Raw genomic sequence first — 18,687 nt, 5'->3', positions numbered from 1 at the left:
CACTGATAAGCTTATAAACGTACAACAAGGTTCCAAACATCACTGCATCAAACTGCAATCTACATTTGGGAAATGCTGAAGTTGTGCAAGTACCCCATCGTGCATAGGGCACTGGCGATTTAAACGAAAATTTGAAAGAGGCAGTACTAGGTTTCGAGTTATGCGTGATTGTCAACACATTTAAAACCGAAATCAGAAAAACCATGCACATAATAGACTTTACAGAGGAAAATTCATTAGGATCGTTACTGGGTTCCTCAACGTATCAAATCCTGCAAAAAGATCTGAAAAAAATTTACAAGTTAACTCATTCAGTGGATATACTACCAGTTATCACAATTCGAGTAGAGTGAAATATTGCAACTAATTCATCTCTCAACGACAAACTGATTCATTGCATCTATAGGTTTCTCCCTATAGCAGGTCTGGGTACAAAATTAAAAAACAACGCAAGTTACCTCCGAGTGACTATTCAAACATTAGACCATCTTGAGTTGGGGACTGTGGACCAGTACAATCGTCTCGTCGATTTTCACGGTGAAGAGATCGCTTATGTCTTCATTTGAACTGGAGGGGCATACGTTATAAAACCGGTATACACAGTCAACAGCACATCACTTTACAACAGAAACACTATGTATTAACGCCAAAGAATCGTCAGTTTCTTAAATCACTAGGCTTAAAACCACGTAATAATGATGTCATCACTCAACATAACCGCTGAAGTCCAGTATGATTAACGAATCATTCGTTAATAATACTTCTCCCACAAAACTTTTGCATGAGCAACATCTGAGAACAATGACGAAATCCTCATTGTGAACCAACACCAGGATGCTTTGAAAAGTCCAAGCAGGAGTTTCCTATACTTGGAAGGTAAATTCACGAAGAAGGATGGTACTCCCACTACAACATTGCATCTTAACGCTTAACGCATTTGCATTCTTGTTTCAGGAGATGAGATACGAGCTGGTTGGTGTAAAATGTATCGCAGTAGGAATGTAGGTGTCACATCAACGCAAAAAACATACATTTCAGCGTCAAAATCAGAAATGAAAGGTTAAGAAAATGCAGGATGGTTTATAGATAAACCCCATCAGCAAGCGTGTAAAAGCGATTTAATGCATACTTACAACTCAAAATGCTTATCGGGCACTTTGAGAAAATGGCGAGGATTCTAGTAAATATGAAGCAGCAGCTTATGTTAGTAACAATTGAAACAGACGGTAATGCATATAATGAGGGTGCCAACGGAGAGGAGAACGAGATTGTGCTTGAGACATTAATTTGGAAGGTGCCTCATGCCTCTGTAAGCTATGAAGTATCATTGAAATTTTTAAAATTACTTTGATCTGGGAGTCACCTGCCTTTAAATTACAGTTTAAAATTACTTTGATCTGGGAGTCACCTGCCTTTAAATTACAGATCATGGAAGCTGTTTGAATATCTTCTACTCACAAGCTCATGCCGTCAGCCATGGACCGTTAAGACCTCAACCCAAACGAAGAGGCCTCGATTTATCATGCTCGCATTTCAAGACGACAAGAAAGCGAACTTCAAATGTGATTCAAGTGAATTTGACAATTGTGGTTTAACAAACGTTAGAGTATACTTAAACGCTGAATTTTACTCGTATGACAACTCACAGAAAGATTGATCTAACAGTGCATACAACCTATTTTTTGATACGTTTGCTAGGTTTCGTTCTGCATACTGTGAGAGTGAAGAGAATGCAGGTTGCCTGCTCGGTACAAAGGAGTTCGAGGAAATAGCTCCAGTCGTCGTTACAGACTGCTCCAAACAGAATGAATCAGCGAAGGACGGTCCTACTGACGTTCTATCGAATTTGAGGCCTCTAAAAATTTCCTAGAAAACACAGCAGCAAGCACATTAATGCTAACTGATCAGATCATCAATTACAACCCACTTACCGGAATTGTGCAGAGACTTTATAAATAATAGGTGTAGCACAACAACTAAACTATTTCACATCGCCATCTCAAACTGCTAACATTCTAATCGAAGTCCAAAGCTTTGTCAGTGAATATAGGTGTTTCTACGATAAAGATGTTGCATTTTTCGCATTTACCAAATACGAGCGAGTTACAACAACATATTCGACGATTGTGGCTCGGCGTAAACCTTTCAAAGACGTCAAGAGCCTCAAAATGCATAAAAGTGTGTCATGGGTGAGCCGATGTTATCATGGCATATACTGAGAAGATGATCTAGTGAAATTACTCGAAATTTCGATTATACAGATTCAATTGTTTACGTGAAAGTTAGTGAGAAGTTTCTATGGATACGTGATATTTTCAAAAACACCTTTTTTATAGACCTACAAAGATATGAATATACTCCACTGCATCGTCGTAGACTGGAGATGAGGCAGAATTATTACGTACAGGGTGCCAGTTATTGAACTAAATGAAAAAAAACGTAAATTAGTTGCAAACTACGATCTACACACACTTTATTCAACACGCAAACGTCACTACAGATACTCGGATTTAGGTTGTGACATGTTCGATATGCCCGCTATCGTTGGCGTGATGTGGTGCAGCCAAATAGCGAAATTCTGCATGACTCGCTGAAGTATCGGAACATCAGTGCGTCGATTGCCCCCTGACGGCTGTTTTCAATTCAGCAATGGTTTTGGAGTTATTGCTGTAGGCCTTGTCTTTATTATAGCCCCACAGAAAGGAGTCGCATGTCTTCAGATCCGGGAAAAATGGTGCTCAATCGAGGCCGATGCCGGACGCCTCTGGGTACCAAAAATGGTTCAAATGGCTCTGAGCACTATGGGACTCAACTTCTGAGGTCATCAGTCCCCTAGAACTTAGAACTAATTAAACCTAACTAACCTAAGGACTTCACACACATCCATGCCCGAGGCAGGATTCGAACCTGTGACCGTAGCGATCGCGTGGTTCCAGACTGTAGCGCGTAGAACCACTAGGTCACCGTTCGGTAGTCACCGTGCCGTCTAGGAATATCGCACCAATTATTCCGAGACTGGACATTGCGCATCACACAGTCACCCATTGAGGGTAAAGAAACTTCTTGATCGACAAACGCGGATTCTCAGTCTCTCAAATGCACCAATTTTGTTTATTGACGAAGCCATCCCAATGAAAGTGGGCTTCGTCGTTAAACCAAACCATATTCTCATCAAAGTCCTGTTCGTCAACTCTGTGGACAATAGTGTTGGCGAAACACAACCAGTGTTCCATGGCCCTGAGGCTTAATGGCGAATGGGTTTCAGTTTTGTATGAAAAGAGCTACTGGTCTTCAACAACAATGTGTCGCAGTGCCTCATGGTTGATTTCCACCTGTTGTGAAGCTCATCTGATCGATTTCCTGGGGCTGGGCTGTAACACAGTGCGTATCTTCTAGATGTTTACAGGCGCTTTCACCCTTTTTGGACGACTGACGTGGCCAACAATGTAATCACGAACATTATCCGTTCTCTCAAACTTGCGAATCAAATTCTTGATTGTTAGCACACTTGGACCAGTTGTCTTCAGCTTGAGCTAGCTCGCAAACTTCCTTTGAGCCGCAGTTGGGCTGTTATTGGTCGCGTAGTAGGCCTTCACAAACGCTATATGCTCAGGCACGCTGTACCGTGACAATTTCACGTGCAAATGGCCGACAACAAAAACGCGCGTGCGCATGCGCGTATTAATTCGCATCATGCCCCACGGCCAATCGCGCAGTTTGAACGTCCTAATGCAAACTGTTCAGAAGTTATGACGGTTTTATTTCACATCGTTCAATAATTGACACCCTCGATGTACAATGGATACTGTAGAAGAACTATTTAATTGAATTATAGGTAAATTATTTTGAAACTAGCTCTTGCGTCTTCTTATTTCGCAAACACCCTCTCTCTATGGAGCTATGATGACATGCAACCACTCCTGATGAAAGCATACTGTCCTCATTTTACCCCCACCATCTCTCCCACATCTCCACACCACCTCTTCACCGACTGATACCATAGAATATGACTCAGCAGGCATTGTTTCTCCTCAGGCTGCTTCTAGCGTCATGTGTGTCTCTTTGTCTCTAATAGTAGAATTCACCATCACGAAGAGCTCATCCAGCAGCAGCAGCAGCATCGCCTGCAGCAGCAGCAGCAGCAGGCATCCTCGTTTTGAGGAGATTTTCGGCAAAGACAGTGTCCCAATGAACCTTTTCAATGATGAGACGTTTGCTGCTTTAGTGCACTTTGTCGAGGAGGATGAAAATCTTGAACCTACGTAACATTCTTATATATATTTGCGTGTTTATGTCTATCTGTCTGTATTTTCAATACTTACAGATTGTTATGTTGTTGTTCTATAGTTGATGAATGACGCCAGTTAATATTCCAAGCCGTAGCCTGTTTTCAGCATGTGAGTGTTGGCATGCAAACATTACTCCGTCACAGGGTGATGTTGACATCCCGTTTCCAGCGTCACCGCCATCTCAAGGGTGGCAGGTGAACATTATCCCTTGTATTCACATGCTGCTCACGCCATCCAAGCCCTCTGCCATACAGAAAGATTCTAGATGCAATATCTCTTATTTGTCTATTTTTTACTTAACCAGTGTATTGTCCTTGTCGCTTTCTCCATATATGTGTGCATACATGTCGGATACCACAACTTTTTATGCATACTTAACAAAATCGTTGTTGTTCTAGTGTGCCAGACACAGCAAGGCATGCGCTACATGTGAGGCAGGACAATTCCCACAAGACAGGTGTCAGATAGTGGTGGTGTTGATGATTATGATGATAAAAATGAGGATGATGAAAATGATAATTTTTTATGTATTTGTTTTAGGTGTGCATTATATATATATATATATATATATATATATATATATATATATATATATATATATTTGAAAGGGTACAGTACTGCCCGACATTGAAAATAGGTACAACATACTTCATTATTCTTGTCTGAACAACATATTTTTTCTAATAATAACTCAATTTCAATTAATACAGCGAAGGCGGATACCAGTGTGGGAAAGAAAGACAATTTATTTATTTAATTGATCACATGTGCACTCCCACAAAATAAATCTCTACTTCCAGTTTGGTGATATCTGTGAAATGAATGAATGTATGGTCGTCTGCTAACCGCAGATAGTGAATGTGAATATATGATCATCTTTGAGACGATCCTTTGGTCACCTTCGGTGGAACCAAAGAGATGAAACTTACCGGAGCTTTGAGCGCCTGAAATGTGGCTGACCAATACGGTAGCATGATCTTCCCCCACCTCGACAGAGGTGCGAGATGACCTGAAGAACGACCATGTTTCAGCACTCTGCCGCTGGATCTTGTGTTGTTAAGACCTGTCTTAGGTGTGCTCCGTAAAGGCAAAAGAGTGGAGACATGGTATGCATGTGGAATATTTAAGAGTAGTTTGAAATAATAATTTCTCTATTTCAGGAACTTTTGATGGGAGAATTAAATGTCAGGCAGGTAATATTAATGGGATCGTAGTAATCTTCGGAAGTGACCAACGGTCACAATGAAACCACGTGTAGCAACAAGTTGAAATACTTCTGTGTGCTTAAGTTAAGCTGAATTACTAGCGTGTGTACAATAAGTTGAAATATTTAAGAAATAGCGTGTGTACCATAAGTTGAAATATTTAAGAAATGGCGTGTGCAGGACTTGAAATTAGAGACGAGTACTTCCACGTGGTGAGTACTGTGTGAGTCTCAATCTGTGTATGAGACAAAGGATAAAGAGAAGTACTCGTCCATGGTATCAGTTGAGGACTCGCGTGTGTGATGAATATGTTCTTAATATTACTTTGCGTGATATGATTCCGTGTGACGCTAGATTCAAACTCTGAGAGAGAAGCAAGGTGAGTCGGCCGTCTATCCAGCAACGCCACTTGGCTTGCATTGCACAGGAAGACGTGCATATATCTCCAGAGTTCATAGTAGGAAAGTAGAATTACAAAGTGGGGCAGTGTCGTGTGAGCCGGCCGAAGTGGCCGTGCGGTTAAAGGCGCTGCAGTCTGGAACCGCAAGACCGCTACGGTCGCAGGTTCGAATCCTGCCTCGGGCATGGATGTTTGTGATGTCCTTAGGTTAGTTAGGTTTAACTAGTTCTAAGTTCTAGGGGACTAATGACCTCAGCAGTTGAGTCCCATAGTGCTCAGAGCCATTTGAACCATTTTGAGCAGTGTCGTGTGAAACTGGGATAAATACTATTTGAAGTGGGAAAGCTGAAAGTGATAGTGTTGTGACTATTTATTGTATTGTATTCCATGTTGTAGTGTGGTGTATGTCATGTAATTTGGGTATGTGTGGTTTGCATCGGAGAGTAGCAAGGTAGTTTCAAAAGATTAGTGGGTTATGCTTGTTCCTTCTGTACCGCTCGATCTGGAGGAAAGTTTCGTGATGATGATTGTGAGAGTCGAAGTGTGAGATATAATAAAAGATCCACCATCCTATCCAGAAAGTGCACTGTAGCGTTAAATAATTACGAGACCATAAGGTAGAGAATCACCAATGTAAAGCCATGCCCACTGGGCGGAATTTCTCATGTGTTATTGTTGTAGGTTATAGAATTTGTGTGTTTAGGTTATAGAATTTATCGGAATAAGTAAGATAGTGAAAAGAAAAAGATTGGTGGACTTTTCCTTCGAATTGTATGTTGTCATGATGTCCCGAATTTATAATAAGTGCGCCATTCATATTCAGTGCGGTGGCCACGTGTTGATAAAAGCCATTAAATAAAAGACAAAAAGAAAATGTGGTATTGCCAGTGCGTAGTGAACAGTCAGAGTTCTGTAAATTACTGATAGATGTGCGTTTCCGTTGCGTATTATTCATACAGGAGGATAATTTGTAACTTAACTGAGAGTACGAGAGTTCATATTACTCGATAAATAAGAATGAATCCACTCGTTTGGCAGACCACTCATCTTGCAGGCTTGACTGCTTGATGCCACAGTATGAGCAAGGCTTGTGGGTGCCTCTCAATATATATATATATGTATGCGTGTGTGTGTGTGTGTGTGTGTGTGTGTGTGTGTGTGTGTGTGTGTGTGCAAATTTTCGGATATTTGTAGAACTGCTTGACTGTGTGAGTGTCTAAATTTGCCTAAATTTTTTTCTGATACTTACAGACTGTTGTTCCGTGATGTTACAACTTGAAGCTGCCGTCCACCATCAAGGAGCTGGTAGATCTTGTACATTTGACAGAATATTCATCAACGAATAATGGTTTCAAACGCATATTGTTGGCCACTGATACATGCTCCACATTAGTTTGGGTTCTACCTGTGAAAACAAAGATGGAGATAGCTGCTGCATGCGTGTTTGAACAACTATTACAAACAGGAACTAACCGCACTTAACACAGTCTACAAACAGATCATAGCAGTGATTTCTCTAATATATATTTAAAAGTGGTAATTGAACGGTATGGAATAAATCGCTACTCGATGGTCTCTCAGATCAAAGCATGTATTGTGGAGTGTTTGAACCAAAGAATAAAAGGGCAAATACTGATGCAAGTAACATTCGCAGTTCTTTCAAATGGACTGATATCCTCCCACAAAACATCAACATGTGCAACTGATCTGTCCAGCAGCAAGCGTCCTCATTTCATGGAGGTTTTCGGTAAGGACAGTGTCCCAACGAATCTTTTCAATGATGAGGTGTTTGCTGCTTTAGTTTCTGTGTTGGGGAAGATGAAAATCTTGAACGTAAGTTCCATTTCTGTATATGTGCTTGTTTGTGTCTGTCTGACTGTATTTTCAATACTTACGGATTTTTATGTTGTTCTTCTAAGGCTGATGAGTGACGCTAGTTTAAGGGCGACTCAAATTAATGTTCCAAACCCTAGGCCGTTTACGGCATCTCATTGTTGATATGCTAACATTACTCTGTCACTGGGTGATTTTGACATGATGTTCAACTATTACGTAAGTACGTTATGTGATTAAAAGCATCCGGACACCTAGCTGAAAATACGTACAAGTTCGTGGCGCCCTCCATCGCTAATGTTGGAATTCAATAAGGTGTTGGCCCAGCCTTGCCATTGACGACAGGTTCCACTCTCGCAGACATACGTTCAATAAGGTGCTGGAAGGTTTCTTGGGGAGTGGTAGCCCATTCTTCACGGAGTGCTGCACTGAGGAGAGGTATCGATGTCGGTCGGTGAGGCCTGGCACGAAGTCGGCGTTCCAAAACATCCCAAAGGTCCATTACAGGGATGTTATTGTCGTATAACCACTCCGCCACAGGCCGTGCATTATGAAGAGATGCACTCGATCATGTTGAAAGATGCAATCGCCATCCCCGAATTGCCGTTCAACAGTGGGAAGCAAGAAGGTGCTTAAAACATCAATGTAGGCCTATGCTCTGATAGTGCCACGCAAAACAACAAGGGGTGCAAGCCCCCTCCATCAAAAACACTACCAACATAACACTACCGCCTCCGAATTTTACTGTTGGCACTGCACGCGCTGGCAGATGACGCTCACCGGCCATTCGCCCTACCCACACCCTACCATCGGATCGCCATATTGTGTACAGTGATTCGTAACTCCACACAACATTTTCCACTGTTCAATCGTCCAATGTTTACGCTCCTTACACCAAGCGAGGCGTCGTTTGGCATTTACTGTCGTGATGTGTGGCTTATGAGCAGCCGCTCGATCATGAAATCCAAGTTTTCCCACCTCCCGCCTAACTGTCATAGTACTTACAGTGGATCCTGATGCAATCTGGAATTCCTGTGTGATGGTCTGGATAGATGTCTGCCTATTACACATTACGATCCTCTTCAACTGTCGGCGGTCTCTGTCAGTCAACAGACGAGGTCGGCCTGTACGCTTTTGTGCTGTACGTGTCCCTTCACGTTTCCACTTCACTATCACATCGGAAACAGTGGACCTAGGGATTTTTAGGAGTGTGTAAATCTCGCGTAGAGACGTATGACACAAATGACACCCTGTCATCTGACCACGTTCGAAGTCCGTGAGTTCCATGGAGCGCCCCATTCTGCTCTCTCACGATGTCTACTGGCTACTGAGGTCGCTGATATGGCGTGCCTGGCAGTAGGTGGCAGCACAATGCACCTGATATGAAAAACGTATGTTTTGCGGGTGTCTGGATACTTTTGATCACATAGTGTATATCTTCTACTTAAGTATGTGTGCACGTCAGAGTGTATGAGAGAGAGAGAGAGAGAGAGAGAGAGAGAGAGAGAGAGAGAGAGAGAGTGTGTTTTAGTGACTATATATCTTTTTACTTAGCCAGTGTCTGTTCTTGCTGTTTCAGAATTATTGTGTTAATGGTCGGAGCCCGAGCCGGTTTCCAGCATCATCGGCATCTGAAGGGTGGTGTGTGAACATAATCCCTTGTGTTTAGATGCTGGCCACGCCATCCCAGGCCTCTAATGAGATCTTCTTAAGGCTAGTGCCGTACAGTGATAGCTTGAAGATGCCAGTACCGATTCCCCATGTAAATATCATTTATTTGTCTGTTTTTGCTTAATCAATGAATCGTTCTTGACTTTTTATTCATATATCATATACATGTCAGATATCATTTTTAATTTATAATTAACAAAAAAATTGTTGTCCTAGTGAGCTAGTGCAGCAAGTGCGAGGCGAGATGATGATGATGATGATGTTGATGAGGAAGATGATAAAAAATGGTTCAAATGGCTCTGAGCACTATGGGACTTAACTTCTAAGGTCATCAGTCCCCTAGAACTTAGAACTACTTAAACCTAACTAACCTAAGGACATCACACACATCCATGGCCGAGGCAGGATTCGAACCTGCGACCGTAGCGGCCGCGCGGTTCCAGACTGTAGCGCCTAGAACCGCTCGGCCATCCCGGCCGGCGAAGATGATAAATTTTTATGTATGTATCTGTTTTGTGTGTGTGTGTGTGTGTGTGTGTGTGTGTGTGTGTGTGTGTGTGTAGAATTGCCTTCTGATTCTCATGGGTTCTTTTATTGTTGTTTCATAGAAATGCTCAATGCACTTGAGGTGCCCGCTTAACGAGGCAACCTCCAGTTCCGAGTGACAATGAGCGGTTGAGGGAGCTGGAGGACAGGCTCGATAGAGCGATATGCAGCCATGAGTCAGTCGGGCAAGGCAGAATTCCTAAGTTAGTATCTCTGTGTGTGTGCGTGTGTGTGTGTGTGTGCGTGCGTGTGTGTGTGTGTGTGTGTGTGTGTGTGTGTGTGTGCGTATGTGTAATTTTTCGGATATTGATGGAACTGCTTGACAGTCTAAATGTGTAAATTATCTCTGACACTGACAGACTGTTGATCTGTGGTGTTTCAGAGCTGCTCAATGTATTGGAGCTGCCATCACTGTCACGGGCAACATTAACACCTGCATCATCACCGCCACGAACAGGAGCACTAGCAGCTGAAGTGTGACAAGTAGTCCCATCTGCTTCAGCGTCGTGGCCTCGACTGGTAGTGGCAGAAGCACCTCTGCCAGTGGTGGCCAGGTCTTCGTGAGGTGCCATACCTGTGCCGAGAGTCACATAGTCGTGAGCGACATCACCATTACTAACACCTGGGCCGTCAAGATGGGTTCTCGGTTGTGATAGTAGCGATCAGCTATCGTCCAGCAGCAACCCCTCCATCCATTCTGACAGTGATTATGAGGACGTTCTGGTGTGTCACACAGAATTACCATTTTCAGTTATTCAACATTCATTCGGAGACAGAATCTTCCTTGCGCATCAGTAACAGGGTCAGGTATCAAGACCAGATTCTTTTCATGAATGGGTGCGTGCCTGTTCTGAAAAGGAAAGTTTCTAAGGTCTTAAAGTGTCCGCTGTGTCCCGCCATTAAGTTCTTGATTACGATATGCTGCGAGTTCACTCTCCCACTTAAGGAGCGTTTACAGAGGAATGTAGTCATAACTAACGAAGGTAATAGTATCGAGATAATGCAGGGCACGTCAATTGCTAAATTGTTTGTTGATTGTACCCTGAAGCCTATACAGGACCAGTTCTCTGATTTCCAACAAAGAGATTCGGTTAAACCTCTCTGTAGAGTTCTGTATTTGGGTGGTCACTCACATTTGTTTGATCCCCACACATCTACCTCTCAGAGGATATAGCTAGAAAACAGGGCATTATTACCGTCCAAAACAACGACCAGTACTTCTTTCTGTGGTCACTTTTGGCTTCAAAAAGCAATTATAAGAAATATGTCCAGCTATGTGTAAAATACCACTTGGATATTAGTGGATGTTATAAAGACAATGGCATTAAATTCCACATGAGTCCTCAGGGCATTGGTAAATTTGAGTGGCAGAACCCCCATATATCTATTCATGTTATGCTCTGAGGAAATGCAAGTCAGATGATGGAGTTGTTACACATGGTCGTTGGACCCATTTACTTTTCGAAAGTTGCTGGTCAGTGACTGAAACATGTAGATTTATTGTTAATCTCTGAGAGTGACAGACAACATTACTATTGGATCAGAAGCACGTCCAATCTTCCCTCCACTGAAATGTCGAAGCATAATGGTAAACAGCAATTCTGCCCTAGGTGACTGAACTCGTTTCAAATGAGTGAGAGTTTAACAAAGCTTTGGGTAGAATGCTCTACCAAGGTAGTATTGTAAAGCCTACTGAGGTGGATAAAACCTTAGAGGTTAATAATTTTCTCCACAATGAGCGAGTCACTATGCCATATACGCCGACTCTGAATGTCTCCTCGCTCCCGTTGCAGGCTGTAAGGATAATCCTATTGCCTGTCAAAGCACTCACACAGTCTGGCACGTATCTTTTGCAGCTGTTCGTCAAGTTGTATGCTCGTATGATTGAAGACTTAATCATTTTGATTCGTACATTGGGGATAAACGTGTGGTATTGGCTGCTCTCTGAGCTTGGAAACTTTGCAAGGAAAGTTGAAGGTATTTATGGCAACATCATTCGTATGACCAAAATGCAGGAGGATAAATTACTGTACAAGAACGCAGCTGACTGTTATATTTGGGGGCAGCTTTACACAGACAAGCGGAAACTGATGTAGGGATCATTGTCTTCTAGGCAGCAAATTCCACAGTGCTGTGCACAGCGCATGCAACTTGAATTACCAACTCCTACTTTCATCCACAATTTAAGCAGGTATGATGCTCACTTCCTAGTCGAGCCCTTGGCTGATTACGGAATGAGCAAAGACCAGGTTACTGTCCTACCTGCAGCACTGAGAAATACATTTCATTTTCGAAGAAAATCTCCAAGAAAGCTGCACTGTAGTTTCTCGACTCACTTAGATTCAGGCAGGCACCACTACAGAAACTTGCTGAAACGATGCATCATGACGACTTACACCTAACTCGAGCTGCAGTTCCTGATGATTGAAAGTTACAGCTTGTAACGAAGAAGGGGTTTTACCCATACAAATATCTGGATTCGTATGAGAAACTCAACAATACCACACTACCTGACATAACCACACTCTCCAGCAAGCTTTCAGGCACTGCCATACCAGATGCGGAGTGTAGACATGCATCAAGTGCATGGCCGGAGTTCGACATCCCTAATTTAAAGGAATATGTGAAACTTAATATCGACATGGATGTAGATATTTTCGAACGATTCTGCAGCGCATTGATAGAAACATACAAACTGGGTCCTGCTTACTACTACACTGTACTGGGGCTTTCGTGGGATTCTATGTTGAAAAGAACATGTGTAAGCATCGAACTCTTGACTGATTTGGACATGCTGTTGTTTTTCGAACGAGGGATTTGCTTTGGTCTTTGTCAGTATGTCCATACGCATGTAACGGCAAACAACCACAACTTACGTTGGCAAGCCATGTAACAACCTCTACCTAATGAAACGTTTCGATGACTGTCTTATAAGCAATGCACCAGATTGGGTAAAAACATCAAATATGTACGTTCAGATTCTGAAAGGTTTTAGAGGTAGCTTTAACATACCGCATTAGTCTGAATGATGAGTATGGTGATTTCCCACTGCGTCCAGAGCACTGAGTTCCAAAAATCGATCCCCACCACAAGCTGATGACAACGCTGATGGGAAGAACAGGGTACATACTACATTACCGTAATCTCCAGCAACGTCTCAAGTTGGGTTTGAAACAGAATAGAGTCATTCGTGTTACTATCGTCAGGCAGCGTCCCTGGTTGAAGGAATACATGCATTTAAGCACTGAAAAGAGGACTCTCGTGATGTGTACATTGTGGAAAGATTTTTACAAACTTATGAGCAATGCCGTTTTCGGCAGAACAATGGAAAATATCAGCGAACATCGAGAAATTAACTTAGCTACCTGCTGGAAGGGGCGTTTTGGCACAGCAGACTATATAGCCATGCCAAATTTTAAATGGGCCACAATCTTCACCAAAGATTTCGTTGCTCTGGAGGTGGCTAAGGTTTCGTTAGACTTCTCTAAACCTGATTTTGTGGGTATGTGTATATTGTATCTATCCAAACTCCACTTCGTAAATTCATAGTTAGTTTATGTTAATACCGACAGCTTCATCTATTGGATGAAGAGTTGTGATCCATATGAAGTAATAAGCCCCCCCCCCCCCCATGACGCAAGCGACACGTGGTTATGCGGCCAAGAATCCTTATGGCATAAAACCTGGCAACTATAAAATTATCAGTCTCATGAAAGACGAGGTGAATGGGTCATCAACTGTGGAGTTCATAGGTCTCCGTTCAAAAAAGTACATGTACCATACAGACATAGGTGTAACCCTAAGATGGAATAAGGGTATGCAGCGAGTCATTTGTGCTGACGGGCTTGGAACCTTACTGTGCGCACACTATTCACTTGGACGATAGAGTATGTGTGCTTATGGGGGAAGGGGGGAATGTTTGTGTGGATGTGAAATAGTATGATTTAATTGTCATAGTGTTTATAGGTGCATGCAGACGCTCTAAAATTCCCCTTACAAACGTCTTGGACTTGTACAAGGAACCGAGTAGATAATATTTTGAATTTGAACCCACGTCTGTAAACGCACCATCTCCATGGTTCAAATGGCTCCCAGCACTATGGGACTTAACTGCTGTGGTCATCAGTCCCCTAGAACTCAGAACTACTTAAACCTAACTAACCTAAGGACATCACAAACACCCATGCCCGAGGCGCACCATCTCCATGTTACACCCATTTGAAAACATGTTGGTAACGAGACCACTTTTACAGATAACTTATTAGAAGTGGCCCAGTACGTCACTTACCGGCCGCAGTGGCTTCAGGCGCTTCAGTCTGTAACCGCGCGACCGCTACGGTCGCAGGTTCGAATCCTGCCTAGGGCATGTATGCGTGTGATGTCCTTAAGTTTGTTAGTGTAAGTAGTTCTACGTTCTATGGGACTGATGACCTCAGATGTTAAGTCCCATAGTGCTTAGAGCCATTTGAACCAATACGTCACTTGTTTTAAAATTCCACTCGTTAGTAACCAAAGGAACAAAAAGGAAACTTAATCAGTTTTCACAAACACTGTTGTTTACAGTTAAATTTAATCCGTTTATGTCCTTTTCAAACGAGGATTAGCATTCTGATCCACTGCAAGTTGGCAGGTGGCATGCCACCCCTCACAGTTTAACAGCGTTGTCAAATGGGTCAAATGGTTCTGAGCACTATGGGACTTAATATCTGAGGTCATCAGTCCCCTAGAACTTAGAACTACTTAAACCTAACTAACCTTAGGACATCACACACATCCATGCCCGAGGCAGGATTCGAACCTGCGACCGTAGTGGTCGCGCGGTTCCAGACTGAAGCGCCTAGAACCGTTCGGCCACGTCGGCCGGCACAGCGTTGTCAGTCAGATTAACACTCATATTTTGGGGCATGATCTCGGTGTTCCCCAGTGCAACATTTGCTACGTATGGTTAATGACTTTTTCTACATGAGGAAATTGTGGGCAGAATGCTCTTGTAACTACATGTGTAATCTGTAGAGAGATTTTATCTGTGGACGGAGGGGGGGATATAATGGAGGCGACCAAGAACAGGGAGCGAGATGAATTGGGGGCCGTAAATGCCAAGTGCAGCGGCCTGGCATCGCGAATGATCAGTGGTCAGCGGTTCTTACCTGCAGAGGGACTTTTGGCCAAAGCTCTCTCCTCCTTTCACTTAGGGTCGGACAGAAGGGCGTCATTTCACAAAACATTTTATCTGGGCCAGGCGCCAGTCCATCACGGAAGATGGCCAGCAGATGGCTGGAAGTGGGTGGAGAAGCCATTTAAGAGAGACTACTGTAAACTGAGCTTTTGTGCAAACAGTGGGAAGGAAAACTCCATGCAGAGAAGTTGGGATGATACAGACAGAGTGGCTGACATATGTGTCTCATGGAAGTAGGACTGTAAGTCCCCCCCCCCCCCCTCCCGCAACCGCTCTTGACGCCAGGTTCTTTTAGTGAGCTTCGAAAACATATATTTGAAGGGCACCTCTGTTTGGGAAGGTTAACAGCCCTTTTTCATTAAACTGAAAATTGATTAGACCACTCTGTAAACGAGGGACTGTGGTCCGTCTAGGTCGATGTTTTTTGCCGATACATGGTTATGCTTACATTGAGAACGACGCTTCCGCGGTCTAAAGTCTTCTTTTTTCATACAAGAGAAATTTGGAGGCGCTGATTTGCTCCTCTCAGTATATACAAAGGAGAGCCTTGCCTCCCAAGGTGGGAACCCTGGTGCTGTGTCTGGATTGGCTACGAGGCCAAGAGAACAGTCAAGAGGGGAAATTTAATGAGTAGAATACAGTTTGATTGGTTTGTGCAATGTGGGGAAGGTTTCATTTTGATAATTCGGCTCCCATACTGAGACTTGATGGAAAGTGGTTGTGATTCTCTGAGGGCTTCGTCTTCTGGTCCTCCCCTGGCGCAGAACTTCACGTCTTTCCCTAGTGGGTGAGACTTGTGGTCTTTTTCTTGTGGTGGACTAGGAGTCTGTGGCAGCTTCCAGCTGTACCCTCAGTTGAACAGCATATCATCTCGGACATATCGTGTGTCACGAATGTGAACTTATTCGTCCTAGTCGGCCGTCTAACGTTTGACAATTCCAGTATGCACTGCCGTGCTGTGAGTCAAATTGGTTTGGCAAGACCAGCGAACGGGTGCAGCTCAAACTGAAATCTACTGGGATTTCAGGACTTTGATGGAAGTTTCCCGCGTTCTGATAATCAGAACACCGGACCGCGTAGTTTACATACGAGGCCTGTTCAGAAAGTAAGCTCCGATTGATTGCCAAATTGAAACCACAGTGAACATCAGAAATGTTTTACTTGTAACAATTAGCTACACCTTTCAGCTACTTCTCTACGTAGTCGCCGTTCTGACTTAGACTTTTGTCATAGCGTTGTACCAACTTTTCAATAGCCTCATCATAGAAGGCAGCCGCCAGTGCTTTCCGCCAATTCTCCACGCTGGCCTACACCTCGTTGTCTGTGTCAAAATGTTGTCTTCAAAGACAGCGGTTCATGTGACCAGAGATGAAACTCAGGGGGAGACAATTGCGGACTGTATTGTGGGTAATCTAACATTTCCATTTGGAAACGATACAGGAGCATCTTCATTGCCCCTGCAGAATGCGGCTGAGAATTGTCGTGAAGACGAAACAGCACGACAGTTATGTAATGTTAGCTGCATAGCTTCAGGCGAAATTTCTCACCAGGCCCTCGTACTTGGCGGCAGACACTATTTTCTAGACATCTTTACGCACTCACTGCGAGCTCAGAAATGAGAAGAGGGACGTGATGCTAACTGGGGTTATACTAGAGACACTACCCAACACATCTGTGCAAAGCTTTATCGGATTTTCATAGTCGTTTCCATTTCGCGACCGATCGGAGCTTACTTTCTGAACGCCCCTCGTATTTTCGTGGATACGTCAGAACATTACAGCTGCCGCAGCGACCGCTCCTCGCCCACACCGCACCGTTTTCTGCTGCCACTTGAATCAAGGTGAAAGGGTAAAGTACTGCTGCACTGGTACAGGTTTGTTAAACGATATTCACAGCTCCCTGTTCTCAAGTGAACAATAGTTTGTGTCATACTTGATCATAGCTGATTCCATTTGAATAGAGTTGAGCCTCACAGAGGATTCAGGTAAACAAAGGTATGCTTTGCCATCAAACACCATGCCATAACTGATTTGTGTTTGTCTTTTTGTACAAGATCTATCAACAGGTTCTCCACAAAGTTTTAGTTGCTAAACGTTTAATAAAACTTTCCATTATGTTGTAAATTAAATATGTCACTGTTCTCGTTCATACTCCCTCTACTATTCACTCTTTTCATCTTATTGTGGTGATATGCCGGTCGCTGTGGCCGAGCGGTTCTAGGCCTTTCAGTCTGGAACCACGCTGCTGCTACGATCGCAAGTTCGAATTCTGCCTCGGGCATGGATGTGTGTCATGTCCTTAGGTTAGTTAGCTTTAAGTAGTTCTAAGTCTAGGGGACTGATGACCTCAGATGTTAAGTCCCATAGCGCTTGGGGCCCTTTGAGCCCCTTTGTGGTGATACATCAACAATTTAAGGTTCAATATTATGAAATTAGTTAATGTGATTATTAATTTTACTTCTGAAAGTGATTACATGCATAGTGCAACAAAAGTGCCATGAGTAAATGCACTAATTCATGTAGAAGACTCATGTGCGTAGCATATAATTCGAAGGTTATTGACAAGATAATATTTTTCTTTATGTAAAGATAAAAAAATAACATTTATCGTCACTCAGACATTTATTTATGATTAAATCAAGAGACAGCTTCCAAATAAGGTTCGATGTGGAGATCATCAAATTCTGTGCACACATTGTACCTACGAATGATGTTCTCTTCAACGTGATGCAGTACGGCCTCTTCCAATAAGGGTGTGCAGCATTTCCCAGGAGTACCACAAGCACTCCTGATGACGGTGAAGGTATCCCTTTCTCGAAGCCGATTGTGTGGGACATTGTGGATAACGATCTTGATAAAGGCGACAAGCAGTTGTTCCATTGCCGTGAGCTTCGCCACACAGAAGGATCGTGGCGGTGTATTCTGCAAACGTGTACTCAGCCATATTGCTTTAACACTCACAGACACGTGAATGAGGCTCGAACCAGATCAGACGTCAAATGATATCAACCGATCCGACGTAAGCACCCCTCACCTCACCATGACTACCCTGTTCCCTCCTTACCTAGCAAACCTGTTTTCAAAGGGCTGTAGCACGGAAACGGTACGTTTCCGTACATGGGTCACAATTCAAAATATTGTCTACTCAGTCCCCTCTACAAGTCCTGGAAGTTTGTAAGGGGAATTTAGAGCACCCTGTATACAGCCTATTTGGAAATTGCCGTTACAGACTTGTACGACATGTAGAGGCGTGTGTGTACAAAATATTTTGAATGGGAATCTATGTCAAGAAACGTCATCCAATGACTCTACAAAGCGTCAAAGTTATAGGCGCCGGCACCAGTTAATGTATATATGTATAGGGTGATTCCGTGATGATGATTCAGAATTTCAAGGATGAAAGAGACGGATAAATGTATCAATTTGAGGTAAGACTCATTGGTTCGGGAAGAAACGAGTCGAAAATTTACAAGCGATAATCGTTCTTATACCTCTGGCAGTGGAATACATGTACTGGTACTGTTTTTGCTAAGGATGTAAGGTATACAACTTTCAGAGGTGGTAGAAT

At 43.1% G+C, this 18,687-nt stretch overlaps 1 protein-coding gene across 1 annotated transcript in view; it reads right to left on the bottom strand.

The window, feature by feature from the left end:
• Positions 1–10,516, bottom strand: part of LOC126436882 (vacuolar protein sorting-associated protein 26B-like) — a 132,927-nt gene extending 122,411 nt beyond the window's left edge. The window contains 2 exon segments of the mRNA XM_050090474.1: positions 4,086–4,194; positions 10,302–10,516. Coding sequence (XP_049946431.1) covers positions 4,086–4,194; positions 10,302–10,516 — 324 coding nt within the window.
• Between the last annotated feature and the right edge of the window lie 8,171 nt (positions 10,517–18,687).

The sequence above is a fragment of the Schistocerca serialis genome, unplaced genomic scaffold (genome assembly GCF_023864345.2).
Source record: "Schistocerca serialis cubense isolate TAMUIC-IGC-003099 unplaced genomic scaffold, iqSchSeri2.2 HiC_scaffold_1251, whole genome shotgun sequence".
Lineage (NCBI taxonomy): Eukaryota > Metazoa > Arthropoda > Insecta > Orthoptera > Acrididae > Schistocerca > Schistocerca serialis.
Note: the sequence above shows the minus strand (reverse complement) of the source record. Positions and strands in the feature narration are given on the sequence as shown.